The sequence below is a fragment of the Tetrao urogallus genome (assembly GCF_951394365.1).
Source record: "Tetrao urogallus genome assembly, chromosome: 9".
In the NCBI taxonomy this organism is placed as follows: domain Eukaryota; kingdom Metazoa; phylum Chordata; class Aves; order Galliformes; family Phasianidae; genus Tetrao; species Tetrao urogallus.
Genome location: NC_136822.1, coordinates 9,956,729 through 9,977,597, shown reverse-complemented (window position 1 = coordinate 9,977,597; position 20,869 = coordinate 9,956,729). Strand labels below are relative to the sequence as shown.

At 34.7% G+C, this 20,869-nt stretch overlaps 1 protein-coding gene across 1 annotated transcript; it reads right to left on the bottom strand.

Annotated features, from left to right (window-relative positions):
* Nucleotides 1–599: 599 nt before the first annotated feature.
* PLS1 (plastin 1) lies at nt 600–20,720 on the bottom strand (the record flags this gene model as incomplete). Its single annotated transcript, XM_079539985.1, has 15 exons — nt 600–735; nt 1,183–1,307; nt 3,114–3,237; nt 4,506–4,639; nt 4,726–4,840; nt 5,656–5,734; nt 10,152–10,347; nt 11,808–11,903; nt 13,298–13,440; nt 13,535–13,700; nt 14,396–14,477; nt 15,340–15,472; nt 15,935–16,064; nt 17,391–17,554; nt 20,651–20,720. The coding sequence occupies 15 exons, from the start codon at nt 20,718–20,720 to the stop codon at nt 600–602; spliced, it is 1,893 nt and encodes a 630-aa protein (XP_079396111.1).
* Nucleotides 20,721–20,869: the final 149 nt, after the last annotated feature.

Sequence of the window (20,869 nt, the reverse complement as noted above, 5' to 3'; positions counted from 1 at the left end):
AAAGTTCTTGCTCAATAGCAAAGCTACTACACTTAAAGATGATTCTCACAAAAAGTTTCATCAGCTTTCTGAATATTCTTTAGCTTCCAGATATATCATAGGCCTTCACTTGCTCTGACTTAAGTCAATGACAAGACTCAGGTTTCAGCAGGATTTAAACTCTTAAAGAATAAGGCAAGGATGATAAATTATGAAGTTCAGGGTAATGTAATACGGACTGAGTGCATCTTGATACTGGTGTGACTAATTTTAACTAACAGCCACCAAAAAAGTTTCTCAATAGGTGCTCAAAAAACATGAAAGGTAAAATGATACAGGTGGTTACATGCTAAATAAACCGGAGCTTGATTGACGCAGTTGAGTTGGTTTGTTTTCAAAGCAGAACAAATTAGATATTTTATAATGAACATTCTGAAAATGGTAGCAACCATAAATAATCAGTGTATTAAAATTTCATTCAATTTCATAAAAACACATCAGGATGTAATTAATGTATTTGTACAGACAATTTCTCATTTTGTACTAAGTTTTGAAATTCCGTAAGCTGTGAAGCATTTGTCATGCTTAAACATCACAGGAAGTTGTGTTAAATCTCTTCATTATTTTATTTTGTTCAGTCCTCTTCCCATCAAACATGCAAACACTGTCATCACCATTTTTGGCTTCACTTCAACCAGATCATCTGGGAGAGCATATATACGAGCACCAATTTTTCGAGCAACTGAAATGGCATACCTTGAAAGTTAGAGAAAATACATATTATTTAACTAGCATCTACTAACATGCCAAGATTCATAGCAACAACAGATTTTAAAATCAGGATATGCCTGTTAAATCAGCACCGGGTGAAAATGAACACGATTGTGAAGAAAAAAAATGTATTAACAACTGTATTGGTAGCCATTTTGCTATTGGTTCTCATAACATTTATGTTTCTTAGAAACTTAGGGATTATAGCAGGCTGTATTAAGTTAATTGCACTGGAGTGAACTCAAATGCTCTAGCAGACTTAACAGCTGCAAAATAGCTCTTGAATATTAGAATTCAAAACAACATTCTCTGAAACAGATCAATTAACATTAGTGCAATTCCTCTCTGTGAAATTGATAAGTCATTAAATAAGCCATGAATTCATGCATTTCTGCACTTTATGAAAATAAAAACTATTCATTTAAAACTTACTTGGCATTATTCAATTTGTCTTGATAAGAAAGATCTTCTCTCTTGACCATTTCTTGGCGAACTGCTTTTGGTGCAATTGCATCTATCAAATCTAGGACAGGTAAACTAGTGCTAATTGATTTGTCCTGAAAGAAAAGAGACTTAAAAGATTAGCATTAGAAATCTATTAGCTTTTATTATTTTGTTTTCACAATGAAAGAGACCTTGCCTCTTCAAGAGGTCTAGAGGTTTTAGCACATCAAAATCACAATGTCCGTAATGCACAATAATTTATACCATATAAAAGGTATAAATTGACTAAATCAAAGAAATTTCCCCCTCCCCTAAGGACAAAAGGGAACTTAAAAAGAAGTCCAAGGAGCAGATTTTAAAGACAACAAATAGGTTTCTGCATTCTCTGACTAGTCTCACTTTCTTCTTTTTCTCATAATACAATTATTTTCTGCTGTAGCTTATGATCCACTCAATCATTTTTGCATCTCAGATGGTATTCTGAGTTAGTATGAGGAATTTGTTTAGTCTTTAAAACAGGGACATGTTTTTCTCAATTTTTAAAACAGAAAAAGGATTTACTGCAATTATTTCTTCCCAAATGTCATGGCAGAGAAACGGCCTACTACAAGATGACGTTGAACCAACAATCAGAAAACTGTCCCAGTGAGTCAGGCACCACTTCTTCTCAGTTCAGCACAGAAGGCATATGGCACGGCAGCCTTCATCACCAGAGTTATGATTTCAAATTCAGCCAAGTCCCACAAAGCCACACTAATTATATATTCAGATATAGTAAAAAATTTTAAAAGGCAAAATCTCTACTTGAAGACATTGAACTCATGATTCACCTCCCCAAAAAAAACAAAAAGCATTTTTAATTTTTTCATGTTTGAACTAATGCTAATTCAATAGAACTTCACTTTCACAGTCCACAAGAAGTATCAGGGACCTCCAAATTCTCTGCTACACAATGTTTGCTGTAGTAACCTTAAAATGTGGATAAGAGTTCAAACTGGGAAAGACAATATATACATGAACATTGTCAAAAATCAGTAATACAGCGATTATGCTGAAGAATGTCTCCTTAAACCAGTAGTTTCTTGTCTGTCTACCATCAGTAGACAGTCTACCATCCTTTCAATTACCTTAAAAATAAGCAACACCGGCATACCAAGTTCAAGATACTGGGACAGTTTATCTTATTTTCAACTTATTTATATCAACATTACTACAACAAACATAGAAATAAGAGATGAAGCGATCCCTCTTAGGGAGAACAATACCAAGTTTTCCTCCTACAATAAAAATGCAGTCTTCTGTTGAACAAAAATAATTTGGTATTAACTTTTGCTTAATGCTTACCTAATTCAATGTCATAACATGGGAAGCTTTTAAATATTTAACTTGCTAGGTTCTTACGTTTCTGTTGTAAAGCACATTGACACAACTGTTTTAGTACATACAATAAACCCCTCTATGAATGCGACATTTGTGTGCGAGTGCAATCACGTAACTGGCATTTCTAATGAATGAGACTCACACAGCATGATGCACCTGACATACTTTTTTTTTTTTTTTAAAAAAAAAAACTTTAAGCACTTTTTAACATTTTAAGTCTGTGAAAGGAAAGCTTCAGTTATCAATTTGTTCATATTTGCTGACAGGGAAAAACTCCAGGTAGCATTTTGAATTATTTCTGGATAATGACCAATAATGGCAATATCAGGCCTGTGGCATATCAGCAATGCCATTCAAGACACAAGTTGCTGGTTATATTGGGTTCCCCCTGGTGGCTCTGTCACACACTCGCTTTTGAACGGCTTATTAAAGCCAAAAACCCAGAATTTTCCCTCCGTAACCTAAACTCCTAGTAATTAGGTTAAAAATCCCAGATATGATTACAGGTGGAAAGAAGAAAGGTAAATGTATTTGATTACCTTGAAACTGGTAATTGAAGTTTTCTTATTTGCATTTGCAAGTGTCTGATTCACCCACTTAATAATAATTTCATCATTAACTTTTTCACCCTCTCCAAGGTCTGACAGCACATTCAAAGTATACCTTGAATAAAGAAAATAAGTCTGAACTAAAGCTACAAGCAATAGTAGAATATTACTTTAACACAGCAACAAGTATTTCTCTTCATAATTACTTTGCTCTGGAAAGCTCTCAGTTTTTAGAAGAATGAAATAACAATGAACATTATTAACTCTGGGATGTTATTTCATTCTATACTTATTGAACACATTAGAAATAATCTTATTTTATAAGCTTAAATGGTTCCCTTGCATTCATTCACTTAGACAACTGAATTGGGATAGCCCAAGAAAGAAAAAGCATTGAGTATTCCAGAGTAGATGTAAGAAAATGAACTTGTGGAAAATAGATGCCATAAAATAATTTCTATTGAAATCAATTAATATCTGTGGTCAGTGCACTAGCAAGATTTTAATTTTACAGATTACTACAGCTGCGAGGGCTTCAATTCTCCCTGTTTTAATGCCTATAGCATACATAATCTCTTTTTTGATTTCACAAATATTTACATTATTCCATGCTTCCAGAAAAATACATGAAATTAACAATATTTTACATAAATAAATACAATTTAAATACAATATTTTACATACTTTTATATTTGCTGAAAACCATGAAATTTTACTAACACTTTAGTATGCAAGGTTTTAATTGACGATGTATAAATCGATGTTTACATGAACACACACTGCTGTTGTTTCAATCATTACACATTATGTAAAAGTATATATACTTTTATATATAATATTTTACATATAAGTATATATTACATATAAGTTTATAAGTATATATTTATGACATATTATAGGGATTTACAATAGGGATGCTTGGAGATGACTCTCCAAAATACCCATTTTAAATATACTGTATAATCACACTCAGTTCATTGTTTTAGATTTTACTCCTACTTATGCAAACTCCTGTATTTCACAGGTTAATAATAAAAAATAACAAAAAAATCTGTTTAAAAACATTGTTAATGTTCAAAGTTAAGTCACTTTTGCACTTGTAAAAGTTTTAAATGGTTATTTGATTCCAAAAATTTTAAAATAACTTTTATATATTCAAGTGTATTCGTTTTTATATTCAAGTGCAAAATTTGATTCAGATTATGGAAACATTTGTATCTGATTATAACGCTGCACAACAGTGCATACATCTGTCAGATGCACTGTGCGTCAGTGCACCTGTCAGACAAACTGCAGATTTGTCTTCATTTCCTTTGATGTAGAAACAGCAGCAAATACACACACACACACACACGTATACATCACGTATTATGTCCAACGTACCTTCTCATCAGCTGCCATATCAAAGCCAAAGTCAAAGTTGGATTGCCCTCATTTAGATCATGTCCAGCAATACCGACCAGAGAGAATTTTGCTTTTGTCTTCCCAAGTTCTACTGCATAATTGCAATTCTCAATCTAAAAATAAATGCAATAATAAAAATAAATACAAATAATGAAAAAAGAGCCTGTGAAACCAAATTGCATTTGTAGTGTGTACCTACCTTTTTCATATTACCACCAAGTAGAGGATAAGGACGTTTGTTGACATGAGTCCAATCAACTGGCACACGAGTCATTTCATACAGTTGGAAGATTATTAAAGCATCAGAGAGGTCACTAAATGAGAGTAAAACAATATTTTTAAGTACAAAATTTGATACTCAAAATGAAAATCTTATTAAGACTCATTAAGGATGAGACTTCTGAAAGTATGTATTATGCTGCAGAAAAATTCCAGTCACCAAAATTAAAATTTTGTCAGCCTATGGAGAAACTGGTCTAAATCATGTAGCTTCATCTCTGCCACTATTTCAGTTAAATTGTACATTCAATTTCATTACTTCCACAAATCTTAGCAAAGCAAGTAGAGCAATAAGTTAGTTTTACTAGGTGTAGTTGTTTATATAAGGTACACATGTATACAACACCTAGGTAAACAGTCTTCATTTATTCATGTTTCCTCATAGCTTTTCAAAATGTTAAATACTTATGCTTAACCTGCACATACAGGTTTATTTTGCTAAAGGCTTATCTAAACCAATATACACCTCTTGTGAAAGAAGGTAATTAGCAAAAGTATCATCTTCCCAACTTCAATTGCATTCCCAATAAACCTTTTCAACTACCTATTAGCTGACATTTTTTGTTATAAGCCATCTACAAAGAGCATTGCTTCATAGCAGTTGCGAACCAGAAACAACAAATGCTAGCAGCGCGCATCTATTTCTTGATCATGAGTATAATATCTGAATCAGGTGCTACTTAGTGTGGCTCTGCAGACTTATCATACTGTAGAGAAGCTTGGAAACCACCTTCAGTAGAAATAAAGCTTCCTTGAATTCATGTTGTTACTGTATTCTTACAGATAACTATACTTACAGACACATTATTATGTTCTTGGTGAGAAGAAAACATTACTGAAGAAGCCTTACCTGTATAAGTGATTAACATATGGGCTTACACCCAGTGAATTCATCCAGTTTCTGAATGTTCTTTCTTCATTACTTTCTCCTACAGTGACAGATACAATTCTGTATAAATTACTTAGAGAAAACATTTCAGTAAGCAACGTTTAAATGACTCGGATGCATACAAGTTCCAGCTCCCATATGACATTTTTTTCCTCAAAAATGAGTTCATCCTTTTCATAATAATCTCTATTGGCCAATAGAGCAGTTATCAAATTCAGTCTTATCAAATTCAGAGTCCCTCAATTCTGGGCAAAGAGTACAGAGAGCCCTATCCAACTATTTTTATTTATTTATTTATTTTAATAAGTGTAGTTTTATAAAATACAGAAATGGATTGTTGATTTGATTCATTTTAGATAATGAATATATTATGGAGCAGATGGTGACAAATAACTAAACAATTCCTAAAACTAAGATAATCAGTGTAAAGTGTGTTCAGCAGTATCATTACAAGGTTGAAGAGCCTTTTTCTTTAAAGGCTAATACTGACACTGCAATTGCATCAAACTCCAGTAAGCACTGGAGTTCTTGCATATTGTAATTATGAGCCCCTTAACTAGTGCTCTGTATTAGGGTTACATTAATACATTAATTTCCTGTGTTCAGCATTTCCTAACAATGGACCTGTGACCAATTGTTCGTGAATCAATGCTGCAAAAGCCATTTCCTCCTACATCAAAGAACATTTCATTTCAATTCTCTGTTAAGAATGATACAGCAGATTTCACTGAACTGAAACGTGCAAATCTGAAGAGTACTTTGCTTTGCTCTCCTTATGGTATAATGGTGCTGAGTTTGTCTAATGAGGTTTATGTGGTACGAAAAGAGTTTCACTGTGTTCTGCAATTCATGCTGACTATAGGAAAGCAAAGCAAAGATATCATTAGATTAAAAAGAAAGCCTCCTTATTGTTATTTCCTACCAAACTGATGTGATGGCATAGCTCTATTTTCAATTAAAGGTTATAACTTTAACCCAAATATTTTGTTTTATAGAAAAAGTCCTGGACTGCTACATATATACACACACGTGTATATAACAAAACATAGCTTGAACTCAAATATTTCTGTGAGAAATTTCAGTTGTAATTGACATGTTGCAACAATACTCATTTTATTAAAAACAAAAAACTGTCAGCCAGATTATTAGTTACTTTCCACTTAATACATTATATTCACTCTATTGCTGTACTTCCTTCCTAAATTATGAGATCATACATATGGAGTTCAGCCTAAAATTTTGTTTCAGAGATTCACTTGTAAAAATTAACAAAAATTAATTGATGATCACATGTTGAAAGAAAAATACTCTTCTGTGAAGTCTTTAGACAGTCAGCTTTGTTTCACAATTCTTCCCACAAAATTTAAAAGACAATAAAGGACTACATTTTCTTAAAAGCATTAAAAAAAAAAAAATCAAAATTTTTCTGTAGAAAAGATAAAAATCAAAGAAGATAAAGTATAATTCAAGCAGATTACTTAATGAACTCTTACTAAACGTGTAGCTACAAAGACATACTTGGCAACTGCACTCAGACAGAATTTTACAATGCATGCTTAACACTGACAAAAGAATCTAAAGTAGGCAAGCAGGAGTAAGAGCACCATTTTGTCTATCAGCAACTCGATATAAAAATATTTAATATGCCAACTTTAAACAAATGTCTTCATCATGCAACACAATGTTTTTAAGTTTTCCAGATGGCTGAGAACTGACCAATTTTTTCTCTCCATTCTTTTATTCAAAATATACCTTGTGATCCTACCAGGAGCACATCTTCTGCTGAGTGGTGCAGCAGATAGCCAAAATCATAGGAAAACTGCAGAAAGGGGACAGAGCTACACAAAAGAGAGAGGAGCAAATTTGGTAGTATCCTTTATATTTATAGCCATCTCTTTTTTCTCTCAGATCACTATACTATGAAACTGAGTGAGGAGGAATCATAGGGATGGTCAAGATCCAAAGGGTTCCAAAAGCCTGACATTCTCTCTGAAAGGTAACAGAGCAACACAATTTGATCCCTCCGTTCAGCTGGCCTGAGCAGGCCTTGAAGGCTGCCAGTGGAGTAAGCAACAACCTCAGAGTACAGGCACACTGGATGAAACATGGGAGGACATATATCCATATATTCCCCCCCCCAAAAAAAAATGGGAAGGTTTTCTGCAACTTAGAGTCCAAACTCAGCTATCTTTCCTACAAGTGAAAACTTCCCCAGAGCAATAGCAACACCCCAAAGTCATGCATTTACCAAGGACTCCCTTCTCCTCCCACCCCACACAGTATCAGATGTTCTCCCCTCCCCCCCTTTCCCCTCAGAGTTCATCTGAGGAATATTTGCTCTATGTACAAATGCACATCACCAGACTTCTTAATCATTTTTAGCCTAGATTACTGATTATGCCTTGTGTTTATCATCTTGAACACAAGTGAACAGCCATGTGATACTTTTTAGGTGGAACCATCAAACATGGGACTTGACTCAGGAACTCCAAGGCTTTCCTCTACTCACTCACATATAAGTCTACAGCTTTAAGTCTTGGTTTAAGGAAAGCCCCTACAAGTTAGTTCCGCAGAAGGAACTACATGGTATTTGACTTGTTCAAGCCTCGTCCCCATTTTAAATGCATCATATTAGACCTATGTTTTTTTCCTTCTAATTATTGCGGCATATTAAAACAATAGAAAGAATAATATCAAAATCAACCAACATAAAAGGACAGAAATTATTAAAACACTAGAAATAAAAACACTGAAAGAACAGCAGAATAAATACTTTCACAGAGTACAGAAAAGTACTAAATACAGTACCTACATTAGGAGGGGTCAAATCTGCATTTCATGAAGCAAAACAGGAAAGCATTATAAATCATGAGTCAGATTACAATAGACCATCTATGATGAAGCTATTAAGAAATGAACGTTTGATATTTTGTCTAAAACTACTTTTAGAAAACATTAGTCAAAACACGGGACTATGAAAAACAAACAAGCAGAAAAACACATGAACAACATTATCTTTTGATGATTGAGCTCTATATGACAACAAAGGAGTAATTATTTAGGGGCAGAGAGAAGTCTTCTACTTGCCTTTAGACATACAACAATGGCATGGTTATCATCCATCCCTAAAATATTCCTTAACTTAAATCTGGCCATTAAAGAATGGTAATCTGGCATGCAGGTGATGAAGACTTTTCCTAATGGTTTTGCCTGAAATTTGGATCTTATCTAAGTACTTTAGCAAAGTTCAAAAAGTAGTTCATCTGTTTCTTTGAAATGCCAATGATAATTCTTATCAATTTGGCCCATCAAATCTCAGCTGCAAGTTAATATTCAGAACAGAGGAGCTGAACTGAATATATTCGACCTTCACACAGCTCCCATACACAATTTCAAAAGCATACGTTTCCAACAAAACTGCAGTAGAGGAAGAGCAGGGCTTTCCTTCAATGATTTGTCCTGTACAGCAGGGACTGCAGGCACTAGGGATATCACGGCTGGAAGACTACCTCCTGTGCTTTGATACTTCTACAACAGCTGGCACCCATGAAACAAGAAAAGCGGGAAGTCTGCAACAGGAGGGGTCTGAGGGACACAAGATTTGTGAAACAGGGATGCAGCAGAGCAGCAACTTATGAAAGAGTGAGAAGCAAAGGAAGATGGACTCACCTAGATGGAAAGGAAACCTGATAGGAACAGTATGAGGAAGGCAGGAGTAGGCAGTGCAGAGGAATGTGTTAACATTGTTGATGATTCTCCCAAGTGCGTCAACCCTCATTCTCACCTTTCCTTTGAGATCAGTGAACAACTGTGAAATAGACTGGCAGGACTGTTTCATTATCCTAGATTAGCTGGTCCACAAAAAGGGTAACAGCCAAAGACTCCTATCAATTATTCCTTTATCCCTAGCATTAGGGCTTTGAACAGTGTAATTGAAGTACAAGCTTAGTGATACGCTAGGATCAATATAAGTAACTGGTACAGAATTTTTTTTTGTTTAAGTTTCCTCTTTTAAAAGGAAATCAACCATGCGTGCCATATGCGTGCATATAGCAACAAAATCTGTGAAGGCATTTTGAAAGACTATAACACAGTAATAGCTTTCCCAATTAGGAAAAACTAGAACCTGTTCATTAGCTAAAATACAAACATTATGGCAAGAAGAACCCAGAAAGGGAATAAGTGGACAGGTTTTGCTAGTGCAAATGAATGACAGGAGGTTATTCACAAATATCCTTTGGTCAGGCTAATGTAAGCAATTCAAAATTCCACATTCCATTATTTGCAATTATGGGGACTGCTACTACAGGCTTATATTGAAAGCTAATGAAAAAGCTCTATATGCTGGTGTTAACACAGCAACCATCACACAGGGATCCTACATCACAGCTTAGAAGGGATACTTAAGCAGAAATCACTAACATTGTTCTCTTCTATATTCTTAGTAAGTTGAGTACCTTCTAATAAAGTGAGATCATAAGATGAATTGTCAGGCTTGTGTAGGGCTGGATATGTGTTAAAGAGATTTGCAACAAAAGCCAAATTCAGTTTAGGGTTGCCTGCAACCACATCAGCTGGAGTTACAAACTGCCTGCAGCCCAGTTTCTCTGCCTGCTGGAGCATGTATTCAGCCCTCCTCAAGTCATTTTTATCCTACAAGAAAAGAAAAAAAATTAAGTTGTAACAATCCAAATCTGCAGTTTAGCAAATCTTGATCCTCCACAGTTTGAGCTAGCTCTTCCCACCTGATACAATTCCCCTTTTCCTTCCACTTCCATTCTATCCTTTACTTTTGTGGCTAACTGCTCAGCATGCCTCATGAATCACAGCAGCCAGAGATTATGTTTCTGTTTCCAAATTGTTGATTCCCTCACCACGCATTCCGAAACATGGGCCATAGGTTCATCATCTCTGCTTAAGAGTGATATTCTCAAATATAGTAAATTACAGATGATCTCCCAAATCCTCTTTAAAAGAGTCTGGACTTTTCAGAACATCACCTTGTTTTCCTTCAAATATTTTCCCTCCAAATCTTTTCAGTTGGTGTAATGTACAAGGTGTATGAAAAGATAATTTGCTTATAATTGTTTTTTTCTTTAATATTAATCTAGCTAGAATAATTAAGAATTCAGAACTGCGTAGCAGATACTTTTTGCCTCTTATCTTCACAGCACTAGGAAGTTAATATTTAGAGGGAAATTAATAATTGATTTGCTATTGGAATAAAGTCAGTAAATCAAAGCCGTTACACTCAACCATAACTTTACCATAGAACAAAAATGCATGTTACTGATAATGGTTTATATAATCATTTTTCTGTAATGATCTATAAACTATAGAAAATTACTGGGGAAAAAAGCAACAAAACCCCACCATTCTTTCTCACTCCTCATGAAAAATAAAACCAAAGCAACAAGTAAAACCAATCTTTCTTCTTGAAGGAATTTGAAACAACTGAAACTCAGTTATAGTGGAAAATTTTGCACGCATAATTTTCAGTTGAGTTTTCCTTATTGCAGCAAATAATGAGGTTTAATTTAAGGTTTATACATATATTGTAGGCAGTCAGTTCAGTTTTGTATCGAATGCATTCTCCAAGTAAACTTTCCAACCAGCATCACTAAGTAGCCTGAAGAAAAGTGTTTTCAACATCTAGATAGGCTTTTCAGCAGTTCTATTCCTTTACAACTCACAAGGAAACACTTCACTTCCAAGCTGTTTATTGGAAAGACTAGCACGTTCTCTCTGAATGCTATTTAGCCTGAGGAAAGATTAAAATACCCTTTTTTCCTTGCTTTAATTCCAACAGAAAAAAACAGGATATTGTAACGTTCACATCAGAGGACCCAACCCCATAATATAGCTGGACACTAACATAAGTAAAACAGCTCAAAAATTTGGACTGGAGGATGCATAATCTTGTTTCAGCCATGCTCTGGAACTTTACTAGAGTTTTTTTTTCCCCTTTCATCTTCTGTGGCATTGAGGAATCTCGCTGAGGTTCGTATGCTTTACAAAAGCCAAATGGGATTCTGAGACAGCCTTGCTGCTAGGATGTTGGATACACATACAGTCTCAAAATTTCATTGTTTTTTAGATTTCAGGATACTTACATTAAACCCTGAAAAGTCAATTTTAACATGCATTTCATCAGCGTCACCTCCTTTGGGTGCAATCTGATTTAACAGATGGTAGTACGCTCTGGAATCCTGCAACAGAAGCATGATGTTAAGAAATTGAGCAAATATATAGCTTTTCATTGCTATATGCTGCTATTACAGTCTGATTGAAAAGCCACACAAGTCAGAAATATGCCACTCTAATTATAGTGAATATGGATTTTGAACCATTTTATTATAGCGTTCACATAGAACTTGTTAAGCCAGATAAAAGAACAGTAATGTTAGCTGATTGTTCTGGACAGTGCTAGTTACATTAATGCTGCTGGATCTGAACTAGTGATCTACAATGAATGCAAATTTATATAGGTTACCCACAAAAACACGAAACAAAAAAAAAAAAAAAAAACTGGAATTTTTTTCTGTGTTGTTTTATTCATTCACACTTCTTTTTAAACCAACACTTTCTTAGACTTTTCTTTCTGAATGGACTAAGTAAAAAGGAATTAAAAATAAGACCAAGTGGCTCTTTCAAGATTAATCTAGTGACAAATTCAAACCAGCAAAACCAATAACCTAGTAGTTTTGAAAGTATTTAATACTTTTCTGACATAGCATATGACATCTCTAATCTCTAAGCAGTTTTCATACAAAACCCTAGTTTGCTTTAATATTAGCCTTCTCAGTAACACCAAAAATAGCTACTAACTAGCAGTTAATCTGACTTTTTCTTCAGCGAGCAGAAAAGGTGTCTTACCACCACAGGGAATCTGGCTCATTTTCTTTATTTTTAAAAGTTTTTTTTCTCTGTTTCTTGAAGTGGACTTACTAATGTACTCTGCATACGTCGTACAGAATGACTGAAAATGAGCATGAGGAACCAGTATGTCTTGGGTCATTAAATTGGAACATCAGCAAAACAGTGATTGAAAGGGGCTGCTCAATCCTTGGATCAAGGAATAGAAGCTACCTCAGAAACCTCTCTGAATAATTCTTCTTTCCATAAATTGCTTCCTATCCTTCTGTAAAAATGCTAGGTACAAAATGCAATAAACATTAGCACATATGCACCAAGAGAGGCTTTTAAGTCATACTCTTCTTCCTTAAAAGAACAAAAGAAAGAAATTATGGGTGTCTGCAAATCCAGGAGCAGAGAAAGATGGCCAAGTAAAAAAGGCAACTAATTGGGTAATACAAATTGTCCTAAGTTGTTCTAATAAAAAATTTGAAACATTGAAACTGTCCTGAATACGGCCCTGCTGGAACTGATCACTTTGCACTGTGGTGTGAAAATATGCAGTACGAGCCACTGAACAGAATGAGATGGAAAGGTTCTTTCCTTGTTGAAAAAATGTAGGATTAACATACATATAGAAAAAGCAGATGGTTAATATTCTATAAATACTCCTGATCTGGCTCATCTGTTTTCTATGCATGGCATGCTTTAATACCACTATATTAAATTATCAATGATAACAACATACCCTAATGTCTTGACTGAAGTTACTGATTTTCTGCCACCCTGCATTGGTCAGATGGTAGTTCACCCATCGTAACAAGAGCTCTTCTGGGGAAAGCTTCATTAACTGATCTAGTTCTTCCCCTTCATTTAGCAAAGCGATGAGAGCTGAAAAGAAGTTTGAAAGAAATCACTGCCATCATGGTTCCTAAGCAGTTAATTTTAGAACCCCACGAACTGCCAGAGTTGGCATTACTCTTACCTTCATTTCTAGAGATCTCAATATCAGCAAAAAGACCAACTTTAATTATCTGCCACAAGAGACCCAATACCAAGTGTGGTTTTCCTTCTTGCAAATCTTGTGATCCAATATTGACCACTGTACAGCCAATTGCAGATGCTGAGTTCAGAGCCAGGTTTAAGTTTTCCTATTTGGAATAGCAACATTTTATACGTTTATGAGGATGTGAACCTTAGTAGATTTGTTCATATTAAACACAAAGTTTTCTAAAAGTTTCTGAAGCTACAAATAGCAATGATTAGGTCAATGGTAACCATTATACAGCAAGAGATTTTTCATGGACTGATATGTCTCATCGAAAGATAATTGAAAACATTATTCATACCGCTTAATGTGTACCCACTGAAAAATTATGGATCATCTTCCACTGCTTCGATCACAAATCAAAGCCTTATTTATAGTGCAAAAGAATCATATATACAAATTAGAAAATACTTTTCAAAACACCAGGGGCTTCATATTGTGGAGAAGTCTGTTAATATGGAATTTTGTCCTATGAAGGAGATTGTTGTCATTGTAGTCATATTTTTGGCTCTTACACAGCCTGATGTTTATTCAAGCATCTCAAATTGTAATTGAACAAACAGTATTAAAAAAAAAAAAATCACAGCAATTCATCCTGTTGATACTAAAAATAAAGTCAATGATTGAGACAGATGAAAAATTCTAAGGAGAAAAAGACAGCTGCCATATTACTATTTTTTTCCTTCCCAGTACGCTGATACACTACATATGCTTATTCTGTCTCTGTAGATCACTTTTGCTGACACATCTTCCTCAATTAAGTAGAGATTAGAAGACTCAAGCAGTAGATTTACTTACAGAAATAGTGAAAGGAGTTAGTTTCTTCTTATTAATAGCCCTTTCATCAATTGTATCTGGTTGTGAAAAGTTAATCATTTTGCTAAGAAAGAAAAGTCAGTTTATTCATTTTTTTTCACTTCACAGATATTTCACTATTGCTTATGAAATATTTACAGCTAGTTTCAAATGTTAATGTCTGACAAGATTAAAAATAAAAAGACAACCATGACCTCTAAACCTTTTCTCCTTAAATAATTGTATATTTATATAGAAAACTCCCACATAATACTACTTAAAGAAATTTGAGCAATTTTATACTAAGTAACAGACCACACCCCTGTTATCAAATAGAGATAGTGAGAGATCGTAACTGTAAACTACTCAGAGTTAAATGGTCTCCAGAGAAAATATTTGTATTAAGTAATTCTTTGGGACTGCATTCCTATAACATTCTGTATCCGTGATGATCTACTGCCTTGTTACCATCGTGCTAAGAACTATTACTCACTAAATACAAAATCACAGCAAAGTAGAGCTGAAAGATAAGCCATGCACTCTTTGCAACAGATTTAACTCAGATTTCTATTCCTCCCATCCTATGATTTAGTACATCTAGTAACTTTATATTTCAAGTTGTAAAGACTTCTAATTATATCATCTAATGAATAAGCAAACTGCGTAATTATCTCCCTTATAAACAACCTCTACATATCTGGCATTTATGATTATTGATCAGAAGAGAAAAAAAACTTCTGTAATATATGCATTCAGTCACATGAAAATGTAGAAGAAACAAAATTTCTACAGGCAAACAGATTTTTTCCCATCCTACACACTGGTTAAAATATTTATTAGCCAAGTCCTGATGTTAAAGCCTGCCAGGGGTTTTCAATTCATATCACTGCACTCAGCACTTAACCTTCGAGAATAGATTCTTCTCTTTCATGAAGCCTCACACTCACCAAAGAAGAATGCCATCTGCAAGGGATTTAAAAAGGCTAGCATCTGATGGGTTCATGGGGAGAATGTGCTTACAGTCTGGGTCATCTTGTAGAGCTTTATTTATCCAATTAACAAAAGCAACTTTTTCTTCCTCTGAAAAGAAAAATATCAGTGAAACAAGTTATTTTCATTTCCATGAACAAGTACCACTTAACACCAGATTCAGATTAAAGAGGTTCATCTGCAGTAAAGCTCCTTAGCTTCATAGGAGCCAGACATGGAAAGGAAAATGGCCGTAACACACTTATCTTTGCCTTATTGCACCCTCTGAACAACTGGTGATTTTCTCAAGGAAAGCAAGAAAATTCACAGCAGGTCCTTTTCAGCAGAGCTTCCCTCCAGCAGGTCAGCCCCTAACCTGTACTGATGCACACAGCTCTTCCTCCCCACATGCAAGACCCTACACTTGCTCTTGTTGAACCTCATCACATTCCTCAGACATGAAATTCTAGTGTACAGTTCATCTTATCGTAATCTAGACTAGGTCAGATGAACTGCACTCTAGATGAGTCAATTTCTCTCCACTAAAACTGAAAAGGAGTCTAAATTTGTTACCTGAATAAGAATGCTGTGTCCCCTCAGTAGATATTGCTGATGTTCCTCCAAGTGCTGTAATACCCACCTTCTTGTTTATTGACTTTCTGTAAGACTTGCTAACATCTTTACTTTTCAATTCCTGAATTAACTGGAATAAGAAAGACAGAGAGCATTTTGTGACTGATAATTCATGATTTAATACTTAAGTAACTGCTTGAAATTAAGTCCTCAAGAATCAGTAAAGGACCTGCCTACCTCTGTTACTTACAGTAACTCCTGAAAACACATTTTCAACTAGAGCATATTTCTTCTACTTGCTTCACTATAAGCTTTGCAGTAAGAAAGTTACTACACCACAAGTAAGTACACGTGCCCTTAAGCAAGCGGACTGATTTTTTCCAAGGGCCTACAACATAAACCACATTAGATATATTGATTCATCCTGAATTTGTGCTGTAGAGATCTCAGAACTGACAGTGAAGTTTAGGTAAGAGATATAATTCTGTTATATATAACTATGTTACAGATACAGTTCAAAACTTGGATCAAATAATTGTACCTCACCTATGAACCAGTGCAAATCAGAATCTTGTAAGGAAACAGTAACTAGTTAAATAAGCAACCTCCTGCAATTAGCAGCAATACTATAAATACAAAACAAAAGCTAGCCATCACCAAACACACACAAACCAACAGCTTCAAAAGTTTTTGGTTCTCTTAAAGTACTGTGACCTACATTAGAAAAAAAAAACACCTAAGCACTTCAAATTCAATAATGATTTCACTATTAAGAAGAATTAGTGAAATTCAAATGTGCTCACTGTAATTTTGGTTAAAAAAAAACCTTGTCTTGATCACCATAAGAAGTAGCCACTGAGATATTGAATACAGTAGCATAAACATTAGTGTATCACAAAATAGATCTCAAAGGCTGGTATCTAATGAACAACTCTATTACCAGGGCAACAGTTGACCAAGAGTTTCTTAAATCTGTAGTCCAGCCCCTAGCTTTTAAGGAAATTGAAATTGATATTAAGAAAATATATTTTTAGATGGTACAGAGACTCCCATCATATTAGACAGGCAAAGTAACATCTGACATAGCACTATGATTACAGGATGCACTGTAGAAAGAACCAGCAGCTGGGTATTTAAAGGAGCTGATGGCAGAGCAGCATAACATTACCTTTGTATTTCAACCTAAACATTATATTTGTTATGATATTAATAGCAGTTCTCTTAAAGGGCACTTTCTGCAAAGTTGGAGAGAGCTACTGAAAGAGACTTTCCTGTATCCAGCTCACACATCCCTTAATACACTGTAGATGCATATCACATGTAGATTTTTAAGCACACCATGCACATTAAAGAACATCACATTATATTCCTTTAAAAGTAGCTTAATAATTAGTTCATATTCATTTTCTAAAGACCAAAAAACTGAACTTAAGAAAGTCCAAAAGGAACGTCTTACAGAGACAAATTCTTCAAAGTTTATTTTCCCATCTTTGTTGCTATCTGTTACTGCAAAAATCTTTTCTATGATCTCCCGGACTTTGTAACCAGGCAAAGGTAGGCTTGCTTCTTTAAAGAGGTCTTGAAGCTCATAGTCACTCACATATCCACTGTTGTCAATATCTGCAAAGTGAAAACACAAGCTGGTTTTATTAAAATCTAGTAGAATAACTGTTGAAAAGAAATAAAGTGCAAGAAATACGGCTGTAGGAAAATAATATTTCTTCCTGTGACCTCATTACATACACACATAAGCATGAAGGAATACTTGTGGATTACACACAACCAGATGGGAGATGTGACATCTTGCTCTGTATTTTCTCAGGAACTATCTTACAATCCAAAAGCACAGAGATGACAAAATAGTAAATCAATAGATAGCAACATTTAAGCTTTTTTTTAAGACTAACGAAGTTCTCAAGAAAATCTTAAAGTGAAAGAAAGATCAATTATTATGTTCTGTCAGTATTATTTTATCTGCAATTAGCAAATTCAGATCTGATGCAAATGTTTGTTAAAACACTCACAAAAACTCTACATGAGTCTAAACTTTGTTTCTTATCCTAATACCTGATAGAGATTTTGTCTTGAAAACTTTTGATGTGATAAGGCTTAATTGTGAAGAATAAATCCAGGATGATCTGTATTTATTTATTAAAGGTGACCTTGCTTAATCTATTGACTGGCTCTGTTGGTAGCAATCTGTGCTGCTTCCTTTGCTTACAGTGGGCTCCTGAAATCACAGCAATAACGTCCACGTACAGACAGAATCAGAATGCTTTTTTCAGCAAGACGTGGTACAGCTCCACAGTTGTACAAGAAAGGGAATGGCCACATCACATAAAAACACAAATTCAGTGCAACTCGTAATATTTCTGCTCTTCGGTTGTGAGTCATACAAATTCTCTGATCTTAGGCCAATCTGAGTACAGAAAGCTGTTGAATGCTTAATACAATAAAGCACCATTTAAAAGACCTAAAATACTCTTGTCTAATGTACTGCATAAACACAAGGTTTTTTTTTGGTTTTTTTTTTTTTTTTTTTTTTTTTAATCTGTAAACTACTTATCTGTAAGTTACTGTAAATTACTTATCTGTAAACATATACCTATAAAAGCAGAGTTTAAGTATGCCTATTAAAGTAATTGCACCTGTATTTCAAGGTCTACTCAATGGAAAGTACCTTTATGCACAGCAATTGTCCATTGACTACAAAGTTCAGTAAAGTATAAGAAATCACAACCAGCTTAACTCGTGCTGGACATAATGTCCATTGTTTTCATGCTTAACAATTTTCAGTCTCATCAACACATCAAAGTTCTCAAAAATGTGAAATAACAGCATGTCCCCAAGTGACCTAAGTAACTGAAGAGAGTGTCACGAGTAACAGGAGTCAGAAACAGACTGAAGGTAAACTGGCCACTTTTCTAATAAATCTGGACTTCCACCTTTGTTTTTTGGATTCACTAGTAAATATGCCTTTCATTTTTTTTCTGAGATCAGAACTCAGCCAGTAATACCAGAGTGAATGAATATATAGCCCATTAAAGAAGGGCAAGTAGAGAACTATGCTTTGATCTCATAGCCATAGTTAGCCATAGCTAACTCTTATTCACTAATTTCCATGCAATCCAAATTAACTAACTAGCTTCTGCATGGCTTCATAAGAAAGCAGTGCTAACAAAAGGTTAAAAAAAAAAAAAGGTAATAATGACATTTTTTATTCTGGATACAACCCACAGTTCACAAACCACTGAACAGTGAAGCTTTGTTTGCACATACTAATCCATCCACTGTCTGGCTTACCCATCAGGCACATAACAACACATACAATAACAGGTGTGGTCTAAAAAGAAGAAGACACGCTCCCATCTCACTCTGATTACTAGCCATGTTAGTTCTCTGAGTTTATCTTTTACTGAGATAATTTGCATGGTGACAAGCAGAGACATAAATACATCCATTTTCTTTTAGCTTACCAATGCTGCTACAAGCAATTCATTCACAAAGATACTGAAATGAAAAGATGAAAGAAAAGCTACATTATATTTATTATGTTTTACAGAAAGCATATATTAGGGTAAGGAAAGAAATGGTTTTTGGCAAGTAGAGTGCAGATGGTGTGAAACAAGCTGTCCAGCACCCCCAGTGAGCAGCCACCTACCCAAACAGGTGTCCCTATACTGACAGATGTACACAAAGGTATTTCTTCGGTCTGTCCTTCCAGCTCCTGGAGGCTATAGCTATCCTGAGCTACACACTGCATCAGGATGATTATGACAAATTCACAAATTATCTTCAAAGGACATCATCTTACTCCTTTAGCATTTCTAGACATTTTTGCCCTCAAAAACAGCGTCAACAGTGTCCGTTCACAGTTTTATTATTTGTCATGAGTAAAAGTCACTGCTTCTTGTTTTAAACTTCCTCATGCTTTAGTGGATACCTCCTGACACCTGCATTTACAGAAACAGAATAACACCCATTTTATGTTTTCCACACTACTCACAAAGTTACACATTTCTAATACAGAGCTTGCTAGTAGTCTCTTTCCTGAACTGGAGAGATCTAATACCAAAGACTTTTTGGCTTAAGCTGTTTCACAGTTTTTAATCAAGTGATTCCCATGCCTTAGCCCTACAATAAACTTTTCACTTGTTTAAAGTAGGATTATTTTCTCTCCAAGTACATTTTGGAGGTACTGACACTGATTTTGGCTGTTGCTAAGACAACTATTGTTTTATTTATTTATTTTAGTTAACTTAAAACGTCAAATTACATCCAAACTAGAAGAGAAATTACTATTTGAAAGAATGCAAGGCAAGCAGAAACTGAGTCAGTTATCCAGATCAATAATAAGGATGAGAATATTTAAGAGTTTTATCAAAGCAAAATTTTCTTCAGATTTAACAAGTTCCAATGACTGAATTTTGAGACCTACAATACTGCAAATACAATAGCAGAAACATTGCAACTGTTCAGCACGGAAAGTTCAATTAATTTATGTGATTTAATTGCTGAAATTCAAAGATGTGAACAAACATACAGTTTCAATGAAAAGAAGTTTTAAAATAAGCGTTTTTATTTTCTTAGTCATTGTTGGGAAAAAAAAAACAAGCAGTGCTATCAAAAACTGATCCATAAAGATTTCTTCTGCAAAAGCATACATGGCTCTGCAGTGCTACTGGCAACCTTATGATTGCCTTAGTCAAAACATACCTATCTTATTGAACGCTTCTCTTAGTTCTTCAAGCTCTTCACGAGAGATAGTAGTTACGTTGTTCTCCATCTTCTAACAGCAACAAGTGTTGTCCACAGTTGCTTCTACCTAACAATAATTGATAGAAAACACTACATATCAGTTCCAAATTCATAAAAACACAAGGGACTCAAATTTTCAGTATGAGGCACCTCCTAAATGGCAGCTCCAAGTCTGAC